The sequence below is a fragment of the Scyliorhinus torazame genome, chromosome 25 (genome assembly GCF_047496885.1).
Source record: "Scyliorhinus torazame isolate Kashiwa2021f chromosome 25, sScyTor2.1, whole genome shotgun sequence".
Lineage (NCBI taxonomy): Eukaryota > Metazoa > Chordata > Chondrichthyes > Carcharhiniformes > Scyliorhinidae > Scyliorhinus > Scyliorhinus torazame.
In genome coordinates this window covers 22,274,312-22,301,462 of record NC_092731.1, presented here as the reverse complement: position 1 = coordinate 22,301,462, position 27,151 = coordinate 22,274,312, and the positions used below count along the sequence as shown (strand labels likewise).

The following is a 27,151-nucleotide window of genomic DNA, read 5'->3' as shown; positions in this document are numbered from 1 at the left end:
AGTTTGCACATTCTCCCCGTGTCTGCGTGGGTTTTGCCCCCACAACCCAAAGATGTGCAGGGTAGGTGGATTGGCCACGCTAAATTGCCCCTTAATTGGAAAAAAATAATTGGGCACTCTACATTTATTCGAAACAAAAATCTCAGAAAATAGCTTTTCTTTAACAGTTAAACAATTCTGGACAATAAAACGCAACACTTTAACTGCTCACTGATACCTTCTCTGTCCCCAATTAAGCAAAGCCCATTACTGATCAAAAACCACTTGGAAATACAGTTAGCAAACACAGGTCCTTTGGATAGAGATTTCTTGGAAAGACTGCTTAGAGAGTGAAGCCCTTTCAGACACCACATAGATTAACATAGAATTTACAGTGCAGAAGGAGGCCATTCGGCCCATCAAGACTGCACCAGCTCTTGGAAAGAGCACCCTACCCAAGGTCAACACCTCCACTCGATCCCCATAGCCCAGTAACCCCACCCAACACTAAGGGCAATTTTTGACACTAAGGGCAATTTATCATGGCCAATCCACCTAACCTGCACATCTTTGGACTGTGGGAGGAAACCTGAGCACCCGGAGGAAACCCACGCACACACGGGGAGGATGTGCAGACTCCGCACAGACAGTGACCCAAGCCGGAATCGAACCTTGGACCCTGGAGCTGTGAAACAATTGTGCTATCCACAATGCTACCGTGCTGCCCATAAGTTCCAAGTCCTGCTGTCTTTGGCAGAGTTTTTAAAAGCTAAACTGCCTGCTGCAGACCTGGCTCATCCCATTAATTACATCATCTTTATCCCACTCCGATCCCATGACCTGTTTACCTAAGTCTAAATACAATGTCTAAAATGATCTACTCTTCAGGGAATCTCCAGTAATCATAACAACATTCTGTTAGGCCTCTCTTTGTCAACAAAATACATGGTCAGAATGATAATTTCACTTTACGACATCTTAATTGCACCTTTGACAGGCAGTAAATCAAACAAAAATGAATACCAATCCAAAGAAGGAAAGAGGTAACCGAAAGTGGTATGTTTTAAGAAGCACCTTTTGAAAGGAAGAAATTGAGGCAGCGAGGTTTCAGGAGAAAATTACAGAGTTTAAGGCCTAGGTCCCTGAAGCTGGGGTGAAGGAAGTGGAGAGTTCACGAGCGACCCCAGTTAGAGAAACGTAGAGCTGTTAAGAGTTTTGCAGGAAGTTAGAGATGGGGAGGAGTACAGTCACAGAGGGAATAGAACATGAGAGCCGGGATTTTAAATTCAACTCATTGGTGGAAGGGAGCACATGTAAGTCAGCGAGCACAGGTTACTGGTGGACAAGACCTGGTGCAAGTTAGGAAACAGCAGTGCTCTGGAAGAGATGAGCTTCAGAGGTGGATGCTGGCTGGCTAGCCACGAGTGCATTGCTCAACGGTGTGTGAAAGTCACAATAGCAAGGATGAGAGTTTCAGCAGCCAATGAATGAGCTGAGGTATGGCCAGAGGTGGAAGTGGGCAGTCCTGCTGATGGGAGAGGATAAGGGATCGGAAATTCAGCTCTGGCTCCGATAGGGTGCTGAGGTTGTGAAGAGTTTGGTTTGGCCTCACAGTGGCCAGGGAGAGCAATGGAATTTGTGACCAGGAAATGAGTGGCAGGAATTTCCACCTACCCAACCATTTATTGGAGGAAATCTCTGCCCATCCATCACCAATTGATCTTTCTCTGGCACTAGTGCTGGCACCTTGACTGAGCTACATCAACACAGACTGGGCTCTAACTCACAGACTGGGCACCGTACTACAGTGAGCTACTGTGGAGGGAGTGGGAAGTCTGCCCTGTGTTCTCATTGAAGGGATAGAACTTTCAACCTCGCAACCTTATTCATTACTGATTGAAGCTGACCTTTTATCTCTTTCCTTACCACTGTCCAAAGCCCCCTCCAAACAAACCTAATAGGTGGAACAGCAATACTTAGTCTACCATACTTGCTGTTCACGATGTGGTCACCTCCACACTGGGAATACCAAACCCAGATCGGGTGACCGCTTTGCAAAATACATCCATTCAGTCTGCAAGTGCGACCTTGGGGTTCTGATCTTTTGCCACTCTGATTTTCCTTCCTCGCCCCCACCCCCCCCCCCCCCCTCCCCATTTTGAACTCTCCGTCCTTCCTTGGTCTCCGACACTGATCCAGTAAAGCTCAATGCAAGTTTGAGGGACATCATCTTGCCTTTCAATTAGACACTTTGCAGCCTTCCAGGTTCAACACGGCGTTCAACACCTTTATAGAGTCATAGACGTTTACAGGCCCTTCGGCCCAACTTGTCGATGCCGCCCAGTTTTAACCACTAAGCTAGTCCCAATTGTCTGCATTTGGCCCATATCCCTCTATACGCATCTTACTCATATAACTGTCTAACTGCTAGATCGTTACCACTGCTCTCATTTGTCCCAAGCGAGGAGCTGAATATTTTGCTTTTCCCATTTATACTTCCAGCTTTTGTTACATTACTTATCCCATCACAATCTCGTGGGCCGAAGGGCCTGTTCTGTGCTGTATTTTTCTATGTTCTAATCGCCTTTCGCCTTGCACCATCATCCTCTTAGTCATTTAACCACTTCTGTATCCTATCCTGACTGGTAAATATTTGCCATTTCTTTACTGTGGCTGGGTCAAAATCCTGGCGCTGCCCCCCTAACGCCACTGTTGGTGTATCTACGCCACACGGACTGCAGCAGTTTGAGAAGGTCGCTCACCACCACCTTCTCAAACGCAATGAGGGAGGAGCAACAAATGTTGACCTAGCCAGCGACGTCCGCATCCTGTGAAAGAATAGGTTTTTAAAAAATCACTGATCTTTTAATTAAACCAAATGCTTCAAATGGTGGGAATTTATAATAAATTGCAGAAACTGCTGGAAATGTTTGGCAACATTTGTGGAGAGAGGAACAGCGTTAACATTCCAGTTCGATGCCTTTCTGTTAGAACTGCGATCTTAAACTCTGTTGCTCTCTCTTTCTCTCCCTTTGTTTTTTTCCTTCCCATTGTCTTACATAGAACATACAGTGCAGAAGGAGGCCATTCGGCCCATCGAGTCTGCACCCACCCACTTAAGCCCTCACTTCCACCCTATCCCCGTAACCCAATAACCCACCCTAACCTTTTGGACACTAAGGGCAATTTAGCATGGCCGATCCACCTAACCTGCACGTCTTTGGACTGTGGGAGGAAACCGGAGCACCCGGAGGAAACCCATGCAGACACGGGGAGAACGTGCAGATTCTGTACGGACAGTGACCCAGCGGGGAATCAAACCTGGGACCCTTGCGCTGTGAAGCCACAGTGCTGTCCACTTGTGCTACCCTGGCTTCTTTTGTCCTTTTAAAAATTGTTAAAATGTTTGCGTGACAGGGTATTAATTGTGGTGTAAACTCTGTCCCTCAGACGCTATCTGAACCTGCTGAGGATTTCTGGCATTTTCTGTTTCGGTTGCTGATGGAAGCTTTTTGTATTTGATTTGCTCAGGTTCCCATTTGGGAAAGGAGTGAAACGGAAACGGCATGAAGGTGATGGGCAGCCTGCAGTACAGTGTGCCCCGCAAACCTTCCACTGCGGCACACTGCTTGATCTCTCATTGTTCAAACTGCGCCAGAACTGTGTGCTGGCTGAACGCAACCTACACCGCTCGGTGCTGATCGCCAATACCCTGCGCAGGCTGCAAGCGGAGATCCACCTGGAGAGCGGCTGCAGCGAAATGCCCACCGGCCGTTTGAAGCCAGCACAGCCGCCCGGGCAACCTGCCAGTGGTGCCAACCAGGTGGGGCCTGTCTCGAAGCCGGGAAGAGAGACCATCACTGACCTGAACAATAACCTCGCTGGGGTAACAAAGCCAAGCCTCACTGAGGTGCCCTTCTGCCTCCTCTCCGGTAATGACAGCTCGCTCTCCTCCGCCATCTCCACCATTCTCCAGGACCTGGATTTTGTGGAGGACCTGAGCCCACCACCCGTCCAGGTTTCCCCCGAAGATGACCATGACCACCTCTTGCCTCTGAAGCCGGCAAGCCTGGACCCCCGAGCGGAGCCCAGGCCCCCTGACTCCATCTTCGCAGCCTTCGAAATCGCCGACTCAAATGACTTTCTCATCGATGGCTCCCTTGATGCAATCTTCGAGGACATTGACACCTCCATGTATGACATCCAGCAGGGCTTCCCAGCCGGGACCTGCCCCACCAGCCAGCCCCTCAAAACTACCCGAAGCTCCCCTTCCATAATGGCCCACAACAGCCGGACAGACTTCACTGAGCTGGAGAACCTGATGGACCTCCTCGCCGGCTGACAATTTATGCAGGGGGCTTTATTCCCTTTTGTGGACTTTGAAACATTAACTGGTGTTTCTCAAAACTTGCAAGACTTGCACAAGAACTCTCTAGGCTGCTGTCCCACCCCCTTTCTATCTCTCCCTCTCTATCTTCTCTTTGCAGAGTCCTCACTTTAAATCCACTGGGATTAAGCTTTTCCCCTGAGGATAAGGTGGCATCTGGCGTCTGCTGGCAGACCTGTGCCTGGAATGTGCCTCTGTGAGAACTAGATTTGTACATCAAGGTTGTGCTGATTGGATTAGATGATGTTGGGTGGGAGGAGGTTCGTGTGGAACGTCAAACACTGTCATGGCCTGTTTCTGTGCTGTGCTGTGTGGCCCTGAAGGCCGGAGGCTTGGTCCTCTGTGCCTGATCTATAGGTGCTCGCAGTGAATAGGATGTTTCTCTCAGCTGATTACTTGGTAATCAGGTGGACTGCAGCTCTAGAAGGCACCTCACCAGCACCTTCTCGAAGGAAATTCGGGATGGGTAACAGCTTAAGACACCCACATCCCAGGAAAGGATTAAAAAGTTCCAGTCCGGGGCAGCACGGTGGCGCAGTGGGTTAGCACTGCTGCCTCACAGCGCCGAGGTCCCAGGTTCGATCCTGGCCCCGGGTCACTGTCCATGTGGAGTTTGCACATTCTCCCCGTGTCTGCGTGGGTTTTGCCCTCCCCAAACCCAAAGATGTGCAGGCTAGGTGGATTGGCCACGCTAAGTTGCCCCTTGATTGGAATAAATGAATTAGGTACTGTAAATTTTAAAAAAATAAAAAAGATCCAGTCCCCATATTTTTAATGCCCAATAATCTCTCTTCAGTCCTTCTAAAGGCTCTGGATAATTCTGGGATGGCAGCTCAAGCAAAGGGGGTGCTGATTATTCTCCCAGTGCACAGTCTGGGGTATGCGGGCAGATTGTCTGGGGTATTCGGGCAGATTGTCTGGGGTATTCGGGCAGATTGTCTGGGGTATTCGGGCAGATTGTCTGGGGTATTCGGGCAGATTGTCTGGGGTATTCGGGCAGATTGCCTGGGGTATTCGGGCAGATTGTCTGGGGTATTCGGGCAGATTGTTTGGGGTATTCGGGCAGATTGTCTGGGGTATTCGGGCAGATTGTCTGGGGTATTTGGGCAGATTGGGGTATTTGGGCAGGTTGGGGTATTCGGGCAGATTGTCTGGGGTATGCGGGCAGATTGTCTGGGGTATTCGGGCAGATTGTTTGGGGTATGCGGGCAGATTGTCTGGGGTATTCGGGCAGATTGTCTGGGGTATTCGGGCAGATTGTCTGGGGTATTCGGGCAGATTGTCTGGGGTATGCGGGCAGATTGTCTGGGGTATGCGGGCAGATTGTCTGGGGTATTCGGGCAGATTGTCTGGGGTATTCGGGCAGATTGTCTGGGGTATGCGGGAAGATTGTCTGGGGTATTCGGGCAGATTGTCTGGGGTATTCGGGCAGATTGGGGTATTCGGGCAGATTGTCTGGGGTATTCGGGCAGATTGGGGTATTCGGGAAGATTGTCTGGGGTATTCGGGCAGATTGTCTGGGGTATTCGGCCAGATTGTCTGGGGTATTCGGGCAGATTGTCTGGGGTATTTGGGCAGATTGGGGTATTCGGGCAGATTGGGGTATTCGGGCAGATTGTCTGGGGTATTCGGGCAGATTGTCTGGGGTATTCGGGCAGATTGTCTGGGGTATTCGGGCAGATTGTCTGGGGTATTCGGGCAGATTGTCTGGGGTATTCGGGCAGATTGTCTGGGGTATTCGGGCAGATTGTCTGGGGTATTCGGGCAGATTGTCTGGGGTATTCGGGCAGATTGTCTGGGGTATTCGGGCAGATTGGGGTATGCGGGCAGATTGGGGTATGCGGGCAGATTGGGGTATGCGGGCAGATTGGGGTATTCGGGCAGATTGGGGTATTCGGGCAGATTGCAAGTTCTCCTGTTCCCAAGCTCAGCCCGGGCTTCACTGCGGCCACTCATTCTGAGAGACTGTCATGCCCAATTTCTGTATGTATGTTAATATTAAGATGTGTATATATATATATATTTTTGTCCTCCTGCATGCCTAAGATACTCCTGGACGGTAACTTTTAACTTGGTAAACATTAACTCATAGGCTTTGGTGCAGATGCTAAGTCATTTGATTTGTTTATTTCTCAAGTCTTTTTTCTCCTAAAGGTGCTTCTCTCCCAGGGATACAAGTTCCACAGGCCCTGACTCCCCTGGAGTATGGTTTTCACAGGCCCAGACTCCCCCTGGGGTATGGTTTTCACAGGCCCTGACTCCCCCTGGAGTATGGTTTTCACAGGCCCAGACTCCCCCTGGGGTATGGTTTTCACAGGCCCTGACTCCCCCTGGAGTATGGTTTTCACAGGCCCTGACTCCCCCTGGGGTCCAGTTTCCATAGGCCCAGACTCCCCCTGGGGTATGGTTTTCACAGGCCCTGACTCCCCCTGGGGTAGGATTTCCACCGGCCCTGACTTCTCCTGGGGTCCAGTTTCCATAGGCCCTGACTCCCTCTGGGGTACGGTTTCTATAGGCCCTGACTCCCCCTGGGGTACGGTTTTCACAGGCCCTGACTCCCCCGGGGTACGGTTTCCATAGGCCCTGACACCCCCTGGGGTACGGTTTTCACAGGCCCTGACTCCCCCTGGGGTACGGTTTCCACAGGCCCTGACTCCCCCCTGGGGTTCAGTTTCCACAGGCCCTGATCTCCCTCTGGGGTACGGTTTCCACAGGCCCTGACTCCCCCCTGGGGTTCAGTTTCCACAGGCCCTGATCTCCCTCTGGGGTATGGTTTCCACAGGCCCGGACTCTTTCCCCCTGGAGTTTGGTTTTCTCAGGCCTTAACTCTCCCAAGGGTATGAGGTTCTGCAGGCCCCGAATCCTTCCCCTTGGGTACGGGATACGCAGGTCCCGACTCTTTATCCCTCTTTCTTTTATACCCATCGGGGCTGTGCCCAGTCGCTGCTGTCTGTGTTTGACTGTGACAGCTCTGTAATTTTTCAATGCAGTAACTTTTTATGTAAAGCGGACATTCACCATGCCATTTCCATGTTGGATGGGATGGGTGCAGACTGTCCCTGGCATACACTGCGGGCAGAGTGTGACAGCTTTGACACTCGTGCCCAAGAGAGATCCATTCATGTTTATTTATTGAGCAGCCAGGCAAGATCTTGGGAGCTCGATCGCGGGGATGTAAAGGAACAGGTCACTTTGAGGACAGGCACCAAAGGATTGTGGAGGAACTTTGGGTCAGTTCATACGTGGTTTATTCAAGTCCTGATTTCTTCCATGCCTGTTTTTGGTCCTCATTAACAAAATAATTAAATGACATTGTGCCGCTTTTGAAGCTTAACAGAATTAATTTAAGAGCAATAAACCTTTTTCCTTATGACGTTTCATGTGCTGTTTTTTTTGGCTCCTGGTCAGTCATTAAGTATGGCAGGGGGGTTCTTTGAACGTACCCACAGTTCAGTGGTTCCCACAGCAAACTTGAGATTGGAAATACTCCGGTTAGTTTATTCGTACACATTCAAAATGCTGGGGGTGGGGGGTTTGTTGTGTGCAGTAAAGAGGGATAGAGAAAGAAAGATTTACAGGACAAAGACAACAGAGAAAATAATTATTTACTTGTGTGCAGAGTGCAGAATCCAAGTCCAATGGTGTATCCTTAACGGGTCAGAAGGTTGAATAATTCACTTTTGCTGTAGAGTTTACTTCCACGATGAGACAGGCATACAGAGAAGAATCACCCTTGTAGGCAAATGCTCCAGTCAAAATAGTGTAATTGGGGGCCAGGCATTCAAACCATAGAATCCTTACAGTGCAGCAAGAAGCCATTCGGCCCATCGAGTCTGCACCAACCTTCCGAAGGAGCACCCTACCTCGACACATTCCCCTTCCCTATTCCTGTAATCCCACTTAGCCTGCACATCTTTGGACATTACGAGACAACTTAGCATAGCCAATCCACCTAACCCGCACGTCTTTGGACTGTGGGAGGAAACCGGAGCCCCCGCAGGAAACCCACGCAGACACGGGGAGAACGTGCAGACTCTGCGCAGACAGTTTACCCAAGGTCAGGATCGAACCCGGGTCCCTGGCGGCGTGAGGCAGCAGTACTAACCACTGTGGCTTGCAGTCAGGAGTCTGAGTGCTGATCCTCCTTGGCGATGGTGGCAAGGCGTCTGAGAGTACAGGTAGTCCAGGGATAATGTGGACCTCACACTTGGGAGTCAGAGGTAGGAGGCAGTCTGGGGTGCAGTGGGCACACTGCAGGAGGAATCGTTGGGTGTACTCCAGCTGCAAGGTGGGACAAGGGCAAAAAGCAGAGCTTGGTGTGTAGGCCTGTCGCACAGTCGCTGTCCTTGGGCTTGGCTACCTCTGTACTGGGCTGCAGATGGAATGTGATGGTAACTGGAGGCAGCTGTAGCTTGGAAACATAATAAACAGGACGTGTGAAGCTCTCCAGGAGGCGCTCAGTTTGGATGGTGAGCATTCTAGATGGGGTGGATACAGGTCCACATGGGGCTTGGACACGTCACAAGTGATGGGCTCGGGGGTGGGGGCTACCATTGCCAGCTGATGCCTCCATTAGCACTGTAAAGGGATACTCCAGAATCACAATCGCTACACCTCAGGAGTCAAGGGGGTACAGCTACATTGCTTACTGCATTCCAACAATGAAGGCCCATCACATGTTCACCAGAATTGGCATTCGTTTTGCCACTTTGCTCGCATGCTGAGAGTTAAGGTAAGAGTGGGAGTTTAGGGAAGTGGGGGAGCGGAGATTTACAAAGAGCGGGCTGAGTTTGAAAAACAATCCAGGAGTAGCATCACAGGAAGTCGGTAAGTTAATTGGCTGGTAAGTACCTGCTAATTTGCATGACCTATTCTAAATTGCTTTCAGATTAGAGGTAAAAAGAGAAAAATGTTACAGATTAGAAAGACTAAAACCAGATGGAAATTTTAAAATTAATAAAAAAAACAAATTAATACAGATGTGTTTCACCTGCATGATGTGGGAGCTGGTGGACCCCATCGTGGTTCCTAGTGAACACGTCTGTATCAAGTGTTGGTTGCTTGAAGAACTCCGGCTCAAAAGTTGATGAGCTGGATTCCGCGTTTCGGACACTGCGACACATCAGGGAGGGGGGAGTTACCCGGATGCTGTGGTTCAGGGGGGAGTCACAGCCTTTTAGATTAACTACCTTGAATTTGGCCAGGGGCAGGGGGGGGTGACTATGAGTGAGGTAGGTAGAGGGATCCAGGAGGTAGGGTTGCAAGAGCCTCGGCCTTCATTCCTGTCCAATAGGTTTGAGATTATTGCTCCCTGTGTTGATGAGAGCAGGGACTGTGGGGAGGATGAGCCAACTGACCACAGCACCGTGGTACGGGGAGCATTCAAGTGTAGCCGTAATCAGGGATAGTATAGTTAGGGGCATTGACGCTGCTCTCCGTGACCAGGATCGCGAACCCTGAAAGCTGCGTTGCCTACCTGGTTCTCGGGTGCAGGTTTTCTCATCTGGGCTGCAGAGGAACTTGGAGTGGGAGGGTAAAGATCCAAGTGTGGTCCACGTAGGTACCAATGACATAGGTAGAACAAGGACAGAGGTTCTGCTGAAGGAATATGAGCAACTAGGAGCTGAATTAAAAAGCAGAATCAAGAAGGTAATAATCTCTGGATTACTCCCTGAGCCGCAAGCTAATTGGCGCAGGATCAATAAGATTAGGGAGGTAAATACGTGGCTCAAAAGGTTGGCGTGGGAGAAATGGGTTTGAATTCATGGGACGTTGGCACCAGTCCTGGGGAAGAGGGAACCTGTTCCGATGGGACGGTCTTCATCCGAATCATGCTAGGACCAGAGTCCTAGCGAATCGGGTAACTAGGGCTGGAGATAGGGCTTTAAACTAAATAGTGGGGGAAGGGTTCAGTTGTATGGAGAATTAGAAAATCAAAGTTAAAGGAGAAGGTATGAGTGCAGGTTAATGATCAGGACTTTAAACTAGTTTAAGGGTCCGAAGGTTCAGGAGAGGTTAGTAAAGTTTCCAGAACAAGTATGAAAAGCGGCAGGAATCTAACTTCAGGTACAGCAGATAAGGGGACAACCATGAGAGGGACGGTCAACGCAGGACTAAGGGTGTTGTACCTAAATGCGCGCAGTATACGGAACAAGGTAAATAAGCTTGTTGCGCACATTGAAATTGGCCGGTACAATGTTGTGGGCATCACAGAGACGTGGCTGCAAGGGGATCTAAATATACAAGGATATGTGTCCTATCGAAAGGACAGGCAGAAGGGCAAAGATGGTATTACCTTGTTGGCAAGAAATGAAATTAAATCGATAGCAAGAAGCGATTATAAGGTCAGAAGGCACAGAATCTCTGTGGGTAGAGTTAAGGAATCGCAAAGGTAAAAAGACCCTGATGGGAGTTATGTACAGACCCCTAGCAGTAGTCAGGATGTGGGGCAGAAAATAAATCGGGAGATAAGAAAGGCAATATTACGATAATCATGGGGGACTTCAAAAAGCTGGTGGACTGGGAAAATCAAAGTTGGTAGCGGATCCCAAGAAAATAAACTTGTGGAGTATTTATGAGATGTTTTTTAGGAGGAGCTTGTGGTAGAGCACACTAGGGAACAGGCAATTTGGTGATGTAAAATGAGGCAGACTTGATTTGGGAACTTAAGGTGAACTTAGGAAGCAGTGATCACAATATGATAGAATTTACCCTGCAGTTTGAGAGGGGGAAGCTGGAATCCGATGTAATGGTGCTACAATTAAATAAGGGTAACTACAAAGACATGAGGGAGGAGCTGACCAGAGTTGATTGGATGGGACATACAATGTGGTGAGGATTAGCAGGAAGCCAGAGGATTGGGAAGCCTTTGAAAGCAAGCATAGGACAAGTAAAAAAGCAATAAAGAGAAGATGAAATGTGAGTATAAACTAGCTAGCAATATAAAAGAAGATTGCAAATTTTTTTTCAATATATGAAAGGCAAGAGAGAAGCAAGAGTGGACAATTGGACCACTAGAAAATGAGGCTGAGAAGTAGTAATGGGGAACAAGGAAATGGCAGAGGAGCTGAATAAATACTTGTCATCAGTCTTCACAGTGGATGACACCAATGGCATGCCAGAACTCCAAGAGAGTCAGGGGCCGGAGGTGAGTGTAGTGGCCATCACTAAGGAGATGGTGCTGTGGAAGCTGAAAGGTGTGAAGGTGATAAATCACTTTGGCCGGATGGATTAGACCTCAGGGTTCTGAAGGAGATAGCTGAGGAGGTTGTGGAGGCATTGGTGGTGACTTTCAGGAATCACTAGTCAGGAAGGGTCCCTGAAGACTGGAAAATGGCTAATGTAACACCGCTGCTGAAGAAGGGGAGGAGGCAGAAGAAGGGAAATTATAGGCGAATTAGCCTGACTTCGATCATTGGTCCATTATTAAAAATGAGATTGTGGAGTACTTGAAAGTGCATGATAAAATAGGACTGAGTCAGCACGGCTTCGTCAAGGGGAGGTCACGTCTGACAAATCTGTTAGAATTGTTTGAAGATATGACGAGAGAAGATATGACGAGAAAGTTAGACAAAGGAGACCCAGTGGACGTGATCTATTTGAATTTCCAGAAGGCCTTTGACAGGGTGCCGTACAGGAGGCTGCTAAATAAGATAAGAGCCCATGGTGTTAGGGGCGAGGTACTGGCACGGATAGAGGATTGGCTGACTGGCAGAAGGCGGAGAGTGGGGATAAAGAGGTCTTTTTCCAGAATGTAGCAGGTGATTAGTGGTTTTCTGCAGAGATCAGTTTGGGACCACAACTTTTCACAATATCCATTAACAATCTGGAAGAAGGAACTGAGGGTATCATTGCTAAGTTTGCAGACTATACAAAGATATGTAGAGGGACAGGTAGTTTTGAGGAAGTGGTGAGGGTGCAGAAGGACTTGGACAGGCTAGGAGAGTGGGCAAAGAAGTGGCAGATGGAATACCATGTGGAAAAGTGTGAGGTTATGCTCTTTGGGAGGAAGAACAGAGGCATAAACTATTTTCTAAATGGGGAAAGGCTGAAGCATAAAAGGACTTGGGAGTCCTTGTTCGGGATTCTCCTACGGTTAAAATGCAATGTTAGTATTCATTAGGAGAGGGCTAGAATATAAGAGCAGGAAAGTATTGCTGAGGCTGTATAAGGATCTGGTCAGACCCCATTTGGAGTATTGTGAGCAGTTTTGGGCCCTGTATCTAAGGAAGGATGTGCTGGCCTTGGAAAGGGTCTAGAGGAGGTTGACAAGAATGATCCCTGGAATGAACAGCTTGCCGTATGAGGAACGGTTGAGGACTCTGGGTGTGTACTCGATGGGAGTTTAGAAGGGTGAGGAGGGAATCTCATTGTAACTTGAAGAATACTGAGAGGCCTAGATAGTGTGGATGTGAAGAAGATGTTTCCACTGGTAGGAGAGACAAGAACCCAAGGGCACGGCCTAAGACTGAAGGGACGATCCTTTAAAACAGAGATGAGGAGGAACTTCTTCAGCCAGAGGGAGGTGAATCTGTGGAACTCTTTGCCGCAGAAGGCTGTGGAGGCCAAATCACTGAGTGTCTTTAAGACAGAGATAGATAGGTTCTTGTTGATAAGGGGATTTGGGGTTGGAGAGAAGGCAGGAGAATGGAGATGAGAAAAATATTAGCCATGATTGAATGGCGGAGCAGACCCGATGGGTAACTCACCAGGCCGCGTTCGACAGCACCTTCCAAAGCTGCGACTGCTACCATCCAGAAGGAGGAGGCAGCAGGTACATGGGACCGCCACCACCTGCAAATTCCCCTCCAAGCCACACACCATCCTGATTTAGAACCATTGCCATTCCTTCAGTGCCACTAGAATCATAAAATCGCTACAGTGCAGAAGGAAGCCATTCAGTCCATCAAATCTGCACCGACCCTCTGAAAGAGTACCCTACCCAGACCCACATCCCGCCCTATCCCCAGAACCCCCCCCCCCTAACCATTTTGGACACCAAGGGGCAATTTGGGATGGCCAATCCACCTAACCTGCACATCTTTGGACTGTGGGAGGAAACTGGAGCACCCGGAGGAAACCCACGCACACACGGGGAGAACGTGCAGACTCCGCACAGACAGTGACCCAAGGTCAGAATTGAACCCGGGTCCCTGGCGCTGTGAGACAGCAGCGCTAACCACTGTGCCAAAATCCTGGTACTCCCTCTCTAGCGGCACTGTGGGCATCCCGACATGACAGGTTCAAGACTGTACTGGTTCAAGAAGGCGACTCACCACCCCCTTCCCAAGGGCAATTAGAGATGGGCAAAATGCTAGACTAGCCGGGGACGCCCACACCACATGAAAGATGGGGAATATATTTCGGTGAGATGTGGAAGTGTGGTGGGCTGGAGGGGTAAGTGGGGTTGGAGGAACTGGTGAGTGTTAGAACATAGAACATAGAACATTACAGCGCAGTACAGGCCCTTCGGCCCTCGATGCTGCACCGACCTGTGAAACCAATCTAAAGCCCATCTACACTATTCCCTTATCGTCCATATGTCTATCCAATGACCATTTGAATGTCCTTAGTGTTGGCGAGTCCACTACTGTTGCAGGCAGGGCATTCCACGCCCTTACTACTCTCTGAGTAAAGAACCTACCTCTGACATCTGTCCTATATCTATCTCCCTTCAATTTAAAGCTATGTCCCCTCGTGCTAGACATCACCATCCGAGGAAAAAGGCTCTCACTGTCCACCCTATCCAATCCTCTGATCATCTTGTATGCCTCAATTAAGTCACCTCTTAACCTTCTTCTCTCTAACGAAAACAGCCTCAAGTCCCTCAGCCTTTGCTCATAAGATCTTCCCTTCATACCAGGCAACATACTGGTAAATCTCCTCTGCACCCTTTCCAATACTTCCACATCCTTCCTATAATGCGGCGACCAGAATTGCACGCAATACTCCAAATGCGGCCACACCAGAGTTTTGTATAGCTGCAACATGACCTCATGGCTCCGAAACTCAATCCCTCTACCAATAAAAGCTAACACACCGTACGCCTTCTTAACAACCCTCTCAACCTGGGTGGCAACTTTCAGGGATCTATGTACATGGACACCAAGATGTTGGAGGGGAACTAGACCAATGGGGGCATAGAATGGAGTGGAGATGAGAGGAGATCAGTTGCGTGGGGAAATGTCCTGCTCAGAGCCAGCAGAGGGCAGCGAGACACTGAGGGTGGCTGTCTCCAGCCCCAGAACAGGAAATGAACATGTGAAAACCCCCTGACATTTCAGAGGCTGCTGAAGGCAAGGGAGTGTGAGGGAAGTATGAGCTGTGCTCAGTGCTGCTGGTCTAACAATGAACACCAACCAGACGGCCTTGGACATCTCTTGCAAGAACCCACAAGATGACTTTGAGATTATCCAGAGGGTTGGAGGAGGAACCTATGGGGAGGTTTACAAGGTAAGGGACCCCGGTTGCAGGCTGGTGGAAGTCTGCAGGACATATTGTGGCTCACTTACAGAAATAGAGACGTTTAAATCGCTGCACCTTTAGCAGCCTGGGGCTCTGGAATTCCCTCCCTCTGCCTCCTAGCCCTTTCCCCCCTCCCTCTTTCCAGTAGAGAGGCTCATTGCAGCCTTCTTCTCTGGCCAAGATTTGATCATCTGCCCTCCTGCCTCCTCGTGTGGTTGCTCCAGTGTCACGTCCTTGCCCGGTAACACTCTCTGGCTCTGGGATGTGGCCATTTACATTTGACTCCACCAAGTCCTAAATCGGATCCGATGAAGGGGGTTTGCCCATTGGGTGAGCACCTGACCGGGCAATTCTCACTCATTGAAGAATTGGAATTCGGGGTGCTGAAAAACACAGGTTTGTTTCAGGGGGGCGCGATCCAGCACCCAGGGCGACTCAGACACGTTCCTGGGAAGTTGTGAGGGCTGCCACAGTCGGTCAGCTGGCTCTGAATCCCCTGCGGGTGTGGCGGGCTGGCCAGGCAGCGGCACTGGGGCATCTTGTGGAGTCGGAGTGAATGAGAGCGAAAGCTGGGCTGACCGAAACCGATAGTGAGGGGGAGAGGAGTGAGGAGGAGGAGGAAAGGGGGGGGTGGGGGGGGGGGTCCTGTGAGATTCACAACTCCTCACTGAGCAGCCTGTCTGCCTCAGCAGTGCCCACCCCATCCATCCCCCCGCCCTACCTCCACATCCACCCCCCCGCTACTCCCATCACCCCCCCTCCCACCACCCATCCACCCCCCACTCTCCACCCCCCCCACCCTACCCTCCCAACCCCCTCACCCCCCCTCCCTACCTCCCACCACCCCCCTCCCACCCTCCCACCTCACCCCCTCCTACCTCCCCATCCACCCCCCCTCCCACCTCCCCATCCACCCCCCTCCCTACCTCCCCATCCACCCCCCCTCCTACCTCCCCATCCACCCCCCCTCCCCTCCCCATCCACCCCCCTCCCCTCCACCCCCCCTCCCTACCTCTCCCACTCCACCCCCCTCCCTACCTCCCCATCCCTCCCTCCCCCTCCTCCCTCCCCTACCTCCCTCCCCCTCCCTACCTCCCTCCCCCCATCCTCCCTCCCCTCCTCCCTCCCCATCCCCCTCCCTACCTCCCTCCCCCTCCCCTACCCCCTCCCCCATCCCCCTCCCTACCTCCCCCATCCCCCTCCCTACCTCCCCATCCCCCTCCCTACCTCCCCATCCCCCTCCCTACCTCCCCATCCCCCTCCCTACCTCCTCCCCATCCCCCCTCCCTACCTCCCTCCCCATCCCCCCCTACCTCCCTCCCATCCCCTCCCCATCCCCCTCCCTACCTCCCTCCCCATCCCCCTCCCTACCTCCCTCCCCATCCCCTCCCTACCTCCCTCCCCATCCCCCTCCCTACCTCCTCCCCATCCCCCTCCCTACCTCCCTCCCCATCCCCCTCCCCTCCCTACCTCCCTCCCCATCCCCCTCCCTACCTCCCTCCCCATCCCCCTCCCTACCTCCCCATCCCCCTCCCTACCTCCCTCCCCTCCCCCTCCCTACCTCCCTCCCCTCCCCCTCCCTACCTCCCTCCCCTCCCCCTCCCTACCCCTCCCCTCCCCTCCCTACCTCCCCCCTCCCCCTCCCCTACCTCCCCTACCCCCCTCCCCCTCCCTACCTCCCTCCCCCTCCCCCCCTCCCTACCTCCCCTCCCCCTCCCCCCCTCCCCCTCCCCCCCTCCCTACCTCCCTCCCCCCCTCCCCCCCCTCCCTACCTCCCACCCCCCCCCCCCTCCCTACCCACCCTCCCCCACCCCCCCCTCCCTACCACCCCCCCCACCCTACCCCCTCCCCCACCCCCCCACCTCCCACCCCCTCCCCCCCCCTACCACCCTCCCCCCTCCCCACCTCCCTCCCCCACCCCCTACCTCCCACCCCACCCCCTCCCTACCTCCCCTCCCCACCCCCACCCTACCTCCCTACCTCCCTCCCCATCCCCCTCCCACCTCCCTCCCCATCCCCCTCCCTACCTCCCTCCCCATCCCCCTCCCACCTCCCTCCCATCCCCACCCTACCTCCCACCCCTCCCTACCTCCCTCCCCCTCCCCCTCCCTACCTCCCCCCTACCTCCCTCCCCCTCCCCCTCCCTACCTCCCTCCCCCTCCCCCCCCTACCTCCCACCCCCTCCCCCACCCAACCTCCCACCCCTCCCCCCACCCACCACCTCCCTCCCCCACCCCCTCCCTACCACCCACCCCACCCCCCACCCACCTCCCTCCCCATCCCCCTCCCACCACCCTCCCCCCCATCCCCCTCCCACCTCCCTCCCCATCCCCCTCCCTACCACCCCCCCAACCCCATCCCTACCACCCACCCCATCCCCCACCCTACCACCCACCCCCTCCCCCTCCCTACCTCCCTCCCCCTCCCCCACCCTACCTCCCCACCCCCCCTACCCCTCCCCCTCCCTACCTCCCACCCCCTCCCACCACCCCACCCCACCCCCTCCCTACCTCCCTTCCCGTCCCCCTCCCACCTCCCTCCCCATCCCCCACCCTACCTCCCCCCCATCCCCCTCCCTACCTCCCCATCCCCCTCCCTACCACCCTCCCCCACCCCACCCTACCACCCTCCCCATCCCCCACCCAACCTCCCTCCCCATCCCCACCCTACCTCCCACCCCATCCCCCACCCTACCACCCCCCCATCCCCCTCCCTACCACCCCCCCATCCCCCTCTCCTCCCTACCACCCCATCCATCCCCCTCCCTACCTCCCCATCCATCCCCCACCCACCTCCCCATCCATCCCCCACCCTACCTCCCCACCCACCCCCACCCTACCCCCCATCCATCCCCCTCCCTACCTCCCCATCCCCCCCCTCCCTACCTCCCCACCCCCCCCCCTACCTCCCCACCCATCCCCCCCCACCACCCCATCCCCCCTCCCTACCCCCCACCCCCCCTCCCTACCTCCCCACCCCCCCTCCCTACCTCCCCATCCCCCCCTCCCTACCTCCCCATCCCCCCCTCCTACCTCCCCCATCCCCCCCTCCCTACCTCCCCATCCCCCCCTCCTACCTCCCCATCCCCCCCTCCCTACCTCCCCATCCCCCCTCCCTACCTCCCCATCCCCCCTCCCTACCTCCCCATCCCCCCCTCCCTACCTCCCCATCCCCCCTCCCTACCTCCCCATCCCCCCACCCTACCTCCCCATCCCCCCTCCCTACCTCCCATCCCCCCTCCCTACCTCCCCCCACCCCCCCCCCCCACCCCCCCTACCTCCCCAACACCCCTCCCTACCTCCCCCAACACCCCTCCCTACCCTCCCCATCCCCCCTCCCTATCTCCACATCCCCCCTCCCTACCTCCCCCATCCCCCCTCCCTACCTCCCCATTCACCCCCCTCCCAACCTCCCCACCCCCTCCCAACCTCCCCACCCCCTCCCAACCTCCCCCTCCCACCTACCCATCCCCCCCTCCCTACCCTCCCCATCCCCCCATCCTACCTCCCCATCCATCCCACCTCCCTACCTCCCCATCCCCCCTCCCTATCTCCACATCCCCCCTCCCTACCTCCCCAAGACCCCTCCCTACCTCCCCAACACCCCTCCCTACCTCCCCAACACCCCTCCCTACCTCCCCATCCCCCCTCCCTATCTCCACATCCCCCCTCCCTACCTCCCCATCCCCCCTCCCTACCTCCCCATTCACCCCCTCCCAACCTCCCCACCCCCTCCCAACCTCCCCACCCCCTCCCAACCTCCCCCTCCCACCTACCCATCCCCCCTCCCTACCCTCCCCATCCCCCCATCCTACCTCCCCATCCATCCCCCTCCCTACCTCCCACCCCCCGTCCCAACCTCCCCATCCCCCCTCCCTACCTCCCCATCCCCCCTCCCTACCTCCCCATCCCCCCTCCCTACCTCCCCATCCCCCCTCCCTACCTCCCCATCCCCCCTCCCTACCTCCCCATCCCCCCTCCCTACCTCCCCATCCATCCCCCTCCCTACCTCCCACCCCCCGTCCCAACCTCCCACCCCCCGTCCCAACCTCCCCATCCCCCCTCCCTACCTCCACATCCCCCCTCACTACCTCCCCATCCCCCCTCCTTACCTCCCCCTCCCCCCACCTCCCCTCCCCCTACCTCCCCATCCATCCCACCTCCCCATCCCCCCTCCCTACCTCCCCATCCCCCCTCCTTATCTCCCCATGCCCCATCCCTACCTCCCCATCCCTCCTCCCTACCTCCCCATCCACCCTCCCTACCATCCCATCCGTCCCTCCCGACCTCCCCATCCCCCCCTCCCGACCTCCCCATCCCCCCTCTCTACCCCATCCCCCCTCCCCATCCACCCCTCCCTACCTCCCCGTCCACCTCCTCCCTACCTCCCCTCCCCCTCCCTACCTCCCCATCCGCCCCTCCCGACCTCCCCATCCCCCCTCTCTACCCCATCCCCCTATCCCCATCCACCCCCCTCCCTATCTCCCCATCAACCCTCTCCCAACCTCCCCATCCTTACCTAAACCCTGCCCTGAGCAGAGTACAGAATATGTGGGTTTGTGCGAATGTATTTGGCGTTGGGGAAGAAGGAGGAGGGATGGGGAGGGGGCAGGGGTAGGAGAGGTCCAGAGGTGGGGAGGGGGTAGGGGAAGGAGGCATCGGAAGGGGATAGGGATAGGAGAGATGGGGAGGGGGGTTAGGGGAGAGGTAGGGACAGGAGGTTAGGGGAGAGGTAGGGACAGGAGGTTAGAGGGGAGGTAGGGACAGGAGGTTAGAGGGGAGGTAGGGACAGGAGGTTAGAGGAGACGTAGGGACAGGAGGTTAGAGGGGAGGTAGTGACAGGAGGTTAGAGGGGAGGGAGGGACAGGAGGTTAGAGGGGAGGGAGGGACAGGAGGTTAGGGGAGAGGTAGGGACTGGAGGTTAGAGGAGAGGTAGGGACAGGAGGTTAGAGGGGAGGTAGGGACAGGAGGTTAGAGGGGAGGTAGGGACAGGAGGTTAGAGGGGAGGTAGGGACAGGAGGTTAGAGGGGAGGTAGGGACAGGAGGTTAGAGGAGAGGTAGGGACAGGAGGTTAGAGGGGAGGTAGGGACAGGAGGTTAGAGGGGAGGTAGGGACAGGAGGTTAGAGGGGAGGGAGGGACAGGAGGTTAGGGGAGAGGTAGGGACAGGAGGTTAGAGGGGAGGTAGGGACAGGAGGTTAGGGGAGAGGTAGCGACAGGAGGTTAGGGGAGAGGTAGGGACAGGAGGTTAGAGGAGAGGGGAGGGACAGGAGGTTAGAGGGGAGGTAGGGACAGGAGGTTAGAGGGGAGGTAGGGACAGGAGGTTAGAGGGGAGGTAGGGACAGGAGGTTAGAGGGGAGGTAGGGACAGGAGGTTGGGGGGAGGGGAGGGACAGGAGGGGAGGTAGGGACAGGAGGTTGGGGGGAGGTAGGGACAGGAGGTTAGAGGAGAGGTAGGGACAGGAGGTTAGAGGGGAGGGACAGGAGGTTAAAGGGGAGGTAGGGACAGGAGGATAGGGGAGAGGGGAGGGACAGGAGGTTAGAGGGGAGGGGAGGGACAGGAGGGTAGAGGGAGGTAGGGACAGGAGGTTAGAGGGGAGGGACAGGAAGTTAGAGGGGAGGGACAGGAGGTTAGAGGGGAGGGGAGGGACAGGAGGTTAGAGGAGAGGTAGGGACAGGAGGTTAGAGGGGAGGGGAGGGACAGGAGGTTAGAGGAGAGGTAGGGACAGGAGGTTAGAGGGGAGGTAGGGACAGGAGGTTAGAGGGGAGGTAGGGACAGGAGGTTGGGGGAGGTAGGGACAGGAGGTTAGAGGGGAGCGAGGGACAGGAGGTTAGAGGAAAGGTAGGGACAGGAGGTTAGAGGGGAGGTAGGGACAGGAGGGGAGGTAGGGACAGGAGGTTGGGGGAGGTAGGGACAGGAGGTTAGAGGGGAGCGAGGGACAGGAGGTTAGAGGAAAGGTAGGGACAGGAGGTTAGGGGAGAGGTAGGGACAGGAGGTTAGAGGGGAGGTAAGGACAGGAGGTTGGGGGGAGGGGAGGGACAGGAGGGGAGGTAGGGACAGGAGGTTAGAGGGGAGCGAGGGACAGGAGGTTAGAGGGAAGGTAGGGACAGGAGGTTAGAGGGGAGGGAGGGACAGGAGGTTAGAGGGGAGGGAGGGACAGGAGGTTAGAGGGGAGGTAGGGACAGGAGGTTTGGGGGAGGGGAGGGACAGGAGGGGAGGTAGGGACAGGAGGTTTGGGGGAGGTAGGGACAGGAGGTTTGGGGGAGGGGAGGGACAGGAGGTTTGGGGGAGGGGAGGGACAGGAGGTTAGAGGGGAGGGGAGGGACAGGAGGAATAGGGAGAGGTTGGGGAGGGAGGGATGTGTTTGGGAAAGGGGGTAGGGGCGGGCGGGATGGTGAGGTTGGGGGAAAGGGTCAGGACAGGAGGGATGGGGAGGTTGGAGGAGGGATAGGGGGCTTGGGGAGGTTGGGGAAGGGGGTAGGGGCAGGAGGGCTGGGGAGCCTTTGGAAGGGGTAGAGGCGTGAGGGATGGTTTGGAAAGTGGTATGGGGCAGGGCGGATTGTCAAGTTTGGGGCAGAGGGTAGGGATGGAGGGATTGGGGACACGTTCAGGGCAGGAGGGATGTGGAGGTTGGGGAGGGAGTAGGGGCAGGAGGGATGGGGAGGTTGGGGAGGGAGTAGGGGCAGGAGGGATGGGGAGGTTGGGGAGGGAGTAGGGGCAGGAGGGATCTGGAGGTTGAGGGCAGAGAGTAGGAGGAGGGAAGATGGAGGAAGGTGAGCATTGGGGATAAATTACCTTTGTGCCAGACATTGACTATCTCCTATGAGAGGACCTAACCACTGCCCCTTTACATTCAATAGCATTACCATCGCTGAATCCCCCACAATCAATGTCCTGGTTGTCACTATTGATCAGAAACTGAACTGGACTGGCCATGTTAGTCCTGTGGCTATCAGAGCAGGTCAGAGGCTGGGAATCCTGCGGAGAGTAACTCACCTCCTGACCCCCCCCAGAGCCTGTCCACCATCTACCACCAAGTCGGGGGGGTGTTCGAATACTCTCCACCCACATTGCTGGAGGAGGTGCTGACGACAGGGGGACTGGAGAAGGGGGTAGTGTCGGCGGTTTACGGAGCTATTTTGGATGAGGAGAAGGCACCGTTGGAAGGGATCAACGCAAAGAGGGAGGAAGAGTTGGGAGAGGGTATGGAGGAGGAGTGTGAGGTGCTCCGAAGAGTGAACGCCTCCACGTCGTCTGCGAGGTTGGGGCTGATACAGCTGAATGTGGTGTACAGAGCACACCACACAAGGGCGAGGATGAGACGGCGATTTGAGGGGGGTAGAAGATGTGTGTGAACGTTGCGGGGGAGGCCCAACAAACCACGTTCATATGTTTTGGTCCAGTCCAAAGCTGGAGGATTACTGGAAGGAGGTTTTTAGGGTAATTTCTAAAGTGGCGCACGTGAAACTGGACCCGGGCCCCCAGGAGGCCATATTCGGGGTGTCGGACCAGCCAGAGTTGGAAACGGGTGCGGAGGCAGATGTTGTAGCCTTCGCCTCGTTGATCGCCCGAAGGCAGATCCTGTTGGGACGGAGATCAACCTCTCCACCCTGTGCCCTGACGTGGTGGGGGGACCTGTTGGAATTTTTGACTCTTGAGAAGGTTAAGTTTGAACTGAGGGGAAGGATGGAGGGGTTCCACAATTCATGGGCATTATTCATTATGCACTTTCGAGAATTGGATAACATCGAACATTAGGGGTGGGGGCTGGGAGAGTTGGGTGTTGCTAACTTTTGGTTGGCTCTTAATTCGTAATTTGCTCTGTTTGTTTAACCTTTTGCTCTAGAATCGCCAGGTATCTTTATGATACCACCACGAGGTTCAAGTTCAAGTAATGATCAATAACTCAACACACCAATTAGTAAGATTCAAATCAAAACACATTTATTATACACAGTAAATCACTTATCATGCATAAACTCTACTTTCTAGGCTATTCCCATCACTAAAAGGCCTATACTTAGCTTCGGACTGGCCCACCAGGTCAGGGGAACAAATGGCCTTTCGTTCAGGTCCTGAGTCTGCAGGATTCAAAAGCTGGTATGGACTGGTAGCTAGGAGCGCCTATCTCGTAGCGAGCATTGACTGGAGATTTACTTGGTTGATGCGACAGCTTAGACAGGTCACTCTCACGGGTTGATTCAAGTTGCTGAGTGACCCTGCCAAAGAAGGACGATTTGAACTTGGGGGCTTTACTTTATAGTCCCCAGGGGCTTCCCGCCCTTTGGGGCGGACCCCGTACCTGGTTCCAAATGATTGGACTGCGTTCCGATCACTTGGATCGATTTCTCCAATACTGGAGTTGTTCCCTGATCGCTGGGCGGTCCCTAAATATCTGTTGGCCTTCCTTTGCCTTGGCTCCAGCTGGTGCCGAGGAGTCTGGCTTGGCTTTATTCACCTTAAGTGTTGCAATTGTGCCTTGGAATCGCTCATTACTATGCAGATGGCTGCTGGTTTCAGTGCTGTCTGGTTTTTGCAAGTTCCAATACACATGATTTCTGCACTTGCTAGTCTTTGCCTGTGTTGGTTGAATTTCCCTTCAGTCTTTGCGGTTCTCCATTTTAAGTCGGGAAGTGGCCAACCCAGGTGGCTACACTTCCTCCTTGTGATCCCTAATGCGAAGCCTGAAGGATCACATAATTGCATTGTCTTCATTCCTTGATCTGGCGAGCACTCTTCCATGGCCTCTACACTGACCATAAGTATGCAATGACATTTTTTAACTAACATTCTAAGTGGCGCTATGTCAAAACAGGGACATGCATTCCAAAATTATTTTTAAACGGTACCTCTAAATGTCCTCAATAAACTACACTCACTAAACATTCAGTCATATTAACTTCCTAAACAATACAAAATAATAGCAGCATTTACATTTTTCCTGGCCTGGCAGTCAAGCACAGGGGTGTACAATATTTCCATTTCTTTATTTACAAAAGATGTAACACAAATGGTCTTTATTGTAGATCAAGGGGTTCGGAGGCCTGGTGAAAACCGAAAATAGGGGATCTCATTCTGTATACCGGGGTGCGAGCGCGGTGGGCTCTCCTTCTCCATTTCCTCATGCGGATAGTCTGCACGATGCTGCAGAATATCGCCAACACTAATAGGGATGTGACTACGTAGGAAAGGGAGTACCATGTTATGAGCTTACCACACCATGATGGTGTGGTGTTGCCTGTTACTGGGCTCTGGGTGCTATGGGGAAGTGAATCATTAACGGCCAGGGGGGGTTTGGGGTCAGGGGGTTCGCATTCACGCGCAACCGAATACACATTATAATGGTGGTGATCAACATGGAGGATGTCCTCATTGTTCTTCTTTCTCTTTTTGTCTCTTCCTTTCCGTTTTGTCTCTTTTCCTGGAGCTTCTGGGGTTCTATGGATCAAGCATAGTTTCTGTTACTATCTTGGGTAATATCTCGTGCGTTAGTATGTCTGCCCTTTAGTGCCAATTCTCCCTTTACAATTTGTCACCATGGGCGAAATTCTCCGGCATCGGCGCGATGTCCGCCGACTGGCGCCCAAAACGGCGCTAATCAGTCCGGCATCGCGCCGCCCCAAAGGTGTGGAATCCTCCGCATCTTGACCGGCCGAGCCCTAACCTTGAGGGGCTAGGCCCGCACCGGACTGATTTCCGCCCTGCCAGCTGGCGGGAAAGGCCTTTGGTGCCCCGCCAGCTGGCGCGGAAATGACATTGCCGGGCAGTGCATGCGCTGGAGCGTCAGCGGCCGCTCACGGCATCCCACGCATGCGCAGTTGAGGGAGTCTCTTCCGCCTCCACCATGGTGGAGACCATGGCGAAGGCGGAAGAAAAAGAGTGCCCCCACGGCACAGGCCCGCCCGCGGATCAGTGGGCCCCGATCGCGGGCCAGGCCACCATGGGGGCACCCCCCGGGGCCAGATTGCCCCCAGGACCCCGGAGCCCGCCCGCGCCGCCTTGTCCCGCCGATAAGAGAGGGGGGCCCGCCAACCGGCGCGGCGCGATTCCCGCACCCGCCAAATCTCCGGTGCCGGAGAATTCGGCAACCGGCGGGGGCGGGATTCACGCCAGCCCCCGGCGATTCTCCGACCCGGCGGGGGATCGGAGAATCTCGCCCCATGTGTGGCTCCCTCATTTGTTTTTTAAAAACCGAATATTCAGGACAAGACACACTTAAAAATACTGAAACAGTGCGAGCCGTCTCGCAGACTGTGCGATTTACCATCCAAATGTTTGAGGACGTAAATAGCATAGGGTTGGCAACCTAAGGGTTGCCGGAAAACAAACAAAACTTTTTGAACCAGAAGTGCCGAAATGAGGTGCCTATGGGCGGCAACGGGTAAGAATTGGATGGAATCGCCGGGTAGGACGGCGACCAATGCCGTGTGTGCTCTACCCGAGTGTAGCTGACCAGAGGAGGGGGGGTCCTCAGGCAGGGCGGAGACCAGTGCCGTTTCTCCACTGCCTGAGCAACCGACAAGAACGGGCAAGAAATGTCGTCATCGTGGGGGGGTTGCCATATTGGTTCTACCTTCGAACCAGAAGGGCAGTTATGAAACGGGGGCTGGCAAGCTCTCAGCGATTTCTGCCGATGAGCGCGCTGGCAAGTTCTCATAGGTTTCGGCCGACAAATATGGCGTGGGGCCGTTGGGAAAAATTTCCGATCTTACGTACAACACATAACAATAACAGTAACACACAACATTAAACATGCTGCAGGTTCCATCAGAAAGGACATCGTAAATCACATTTGGACTGGGGTGTAACTAGCATATGGAGGTTGTGTAGTGTGGCCGAAGAAGAGAGGAAGGAGGAGTGAAACAAAAATGAAGTGGCCTTGCTGAGGTGTCCCTGCCAGGAGAGGTGGTGGCTAAGCGCTCACAGTTTGCATGGGGCAGCTGGGACCTTGTAGCTGCTGTGGGTGGTGTTCTCTTTCATAACTGGGGGCTGGTCTAGCTGGTGGGGATCTCCTGCAATCTCGGGCGAAGTGTCCTGACTGCCCACAGTTGTAACATGACGCCTGGGGCACATAAGGTGGAGCAGGCTCTTTGGTGCATTGTTCCCTTGGGTATGGATCCCTGGATGGGGGGTTGGGGCTGTTGGTGTCTTTGCTGGTTCGGGGGGCATTTGTGGGCTGATTCCATTGTTGTTTCAGGGGGGCTTGACATTCTCGTGCGTAATGTCCTAATTGGCCGCAATTATAACACTCCTGGGATTTGGTTTGCCGTGGGCTGTTTCTGCCTTTGTTCCCCCATGCGGGGTTCTGGTGTGCTTTGACTGCGTGGATATCTGCCTCTGCCTGCTGTTCTTCGGGTTTCCTAATTACGGGTTTGTTTTGGACAGATTGCTCCCAGATGCGGGACAGTCTTTTTAAAACCCATTTCTCATTATGCGCTTCTTCTGAGGGGTCATAGTTGGTACAGGCTTTTTGTCCTGCCTCTGTGGCATGGGAGATAAGGGTGTGGGTCCATTTGGCCATACCTTCTTGGGACAAATGGGCGCAGTCGAGATTACCGAAAACGGCTGTAAAATGAATCCACAGGCGTCCCGCAAATTCTGTGGGCTGTTCTGTCTTTTTCTGCCCGCACGTCTTCAGGCCTTCTATGGGGTCACCTCTGTTGTAGCCGATCGCGTCCAGGATCGCTGCGTGCATCTCTGCAAGGGTGCCTCCTCCTACATTCTGTGGGTCGGGAAGGGCTGCTACGACCGAAGGGTCTAAACTCAAAACTGTGAGCTTCACGTGCTCACGCTCATCCAGGCCGTACATGGTCGCCTGCTGCTTTACTTGGGCAAAGAAGTGGTGGGAGTCTGAGGTGGGGAGGAACGGGGTGATTTTCTCGCACGCGTCCCGTAATTGGGCCACGGTTAAGGGAGTGGTATAAAGAAATTCTGTATCTCCGTCCGATGTGACTGTGTGGTGGGTGGTTACTGGATTCATTGGCGCCTGAACTATCTGCGATGTGGGGGGTTGGGGCGCTTTTCTCTTCTGGGGCTTTCCTTGCGCACATGCTCCCTGAACATATATATGCGTGGTCTCATTTAATTCTTCCCAATCCGGGCCGTCTTCTGTATCTAACTGGGATCCAAAGGTGCTGTGGAATCCATTCTGAACTGAAAGCAAAGACTGCAGTTCTGCAATCTGCTTCCTGCACTTCGCATGATCTAGTGAGCTCTGTCTGTGCTCCGTGGTGGTAGCATGGAGTGCTCATAATGCTGCTTTCAGGTCGCTTCACTGCCTTTGCAATGCCTCTACCTGTTTCTCTGTTTCCTCTCTTACCAAGA

At 54.3% G+C, this 27,151-nt stretch overlaps 2 protein-coding genes across 9 annotated transcripts in view; both read left to right on the top strand.

Moving 5' to 3' along the window:
- LOC140402405 (SERTA domain-containing protein 1-like) overlaps positions 1 to 7,736 on the top strand; it is a 38,468-nt gene extending 30,732 nt beyond the window's left edge. For all 8 annotated transcript variants that reach the window (XM_072490163.1, XM_072490167.1, XM_072490160.1 and 5 more), the window contains exon 3: positions 3,511 to 7,736. In XM_072490163.1, coding sequence (XP_072346264.1) covers positions 3,511 to 4,321 — 811 coding nt within the window. In that variant the 3' untranslated portion in view covers positions 4,322 to 7,736. The remainder of the gene's footprint in view (positions 1 to 3,510) is intronic.
- A 6,908-nt stretch (positions 7,737 to 14,644) lies between these two features.
- Positions 14,645 to 27,151, top strand: part of LOC140402404 (mitogen-activated protein kinase kinase kinase kinase 5-like) — a 211,746-nt gene continuing 199,239 nt past the window's right edge. Inside the window, exon 1 of the mRNA XM_072490159.1 lies at positions 14,645 to 14,818. Coding sequence (XP_072346260.1) covers positions 14,714 to 14,818 — 105 coding nt within the window. The 5' untranslated portion in view covers positions 14,645 to 14,713. The remainder of the gene's footprint in view (positions 14,819 to 27,151) is intronic.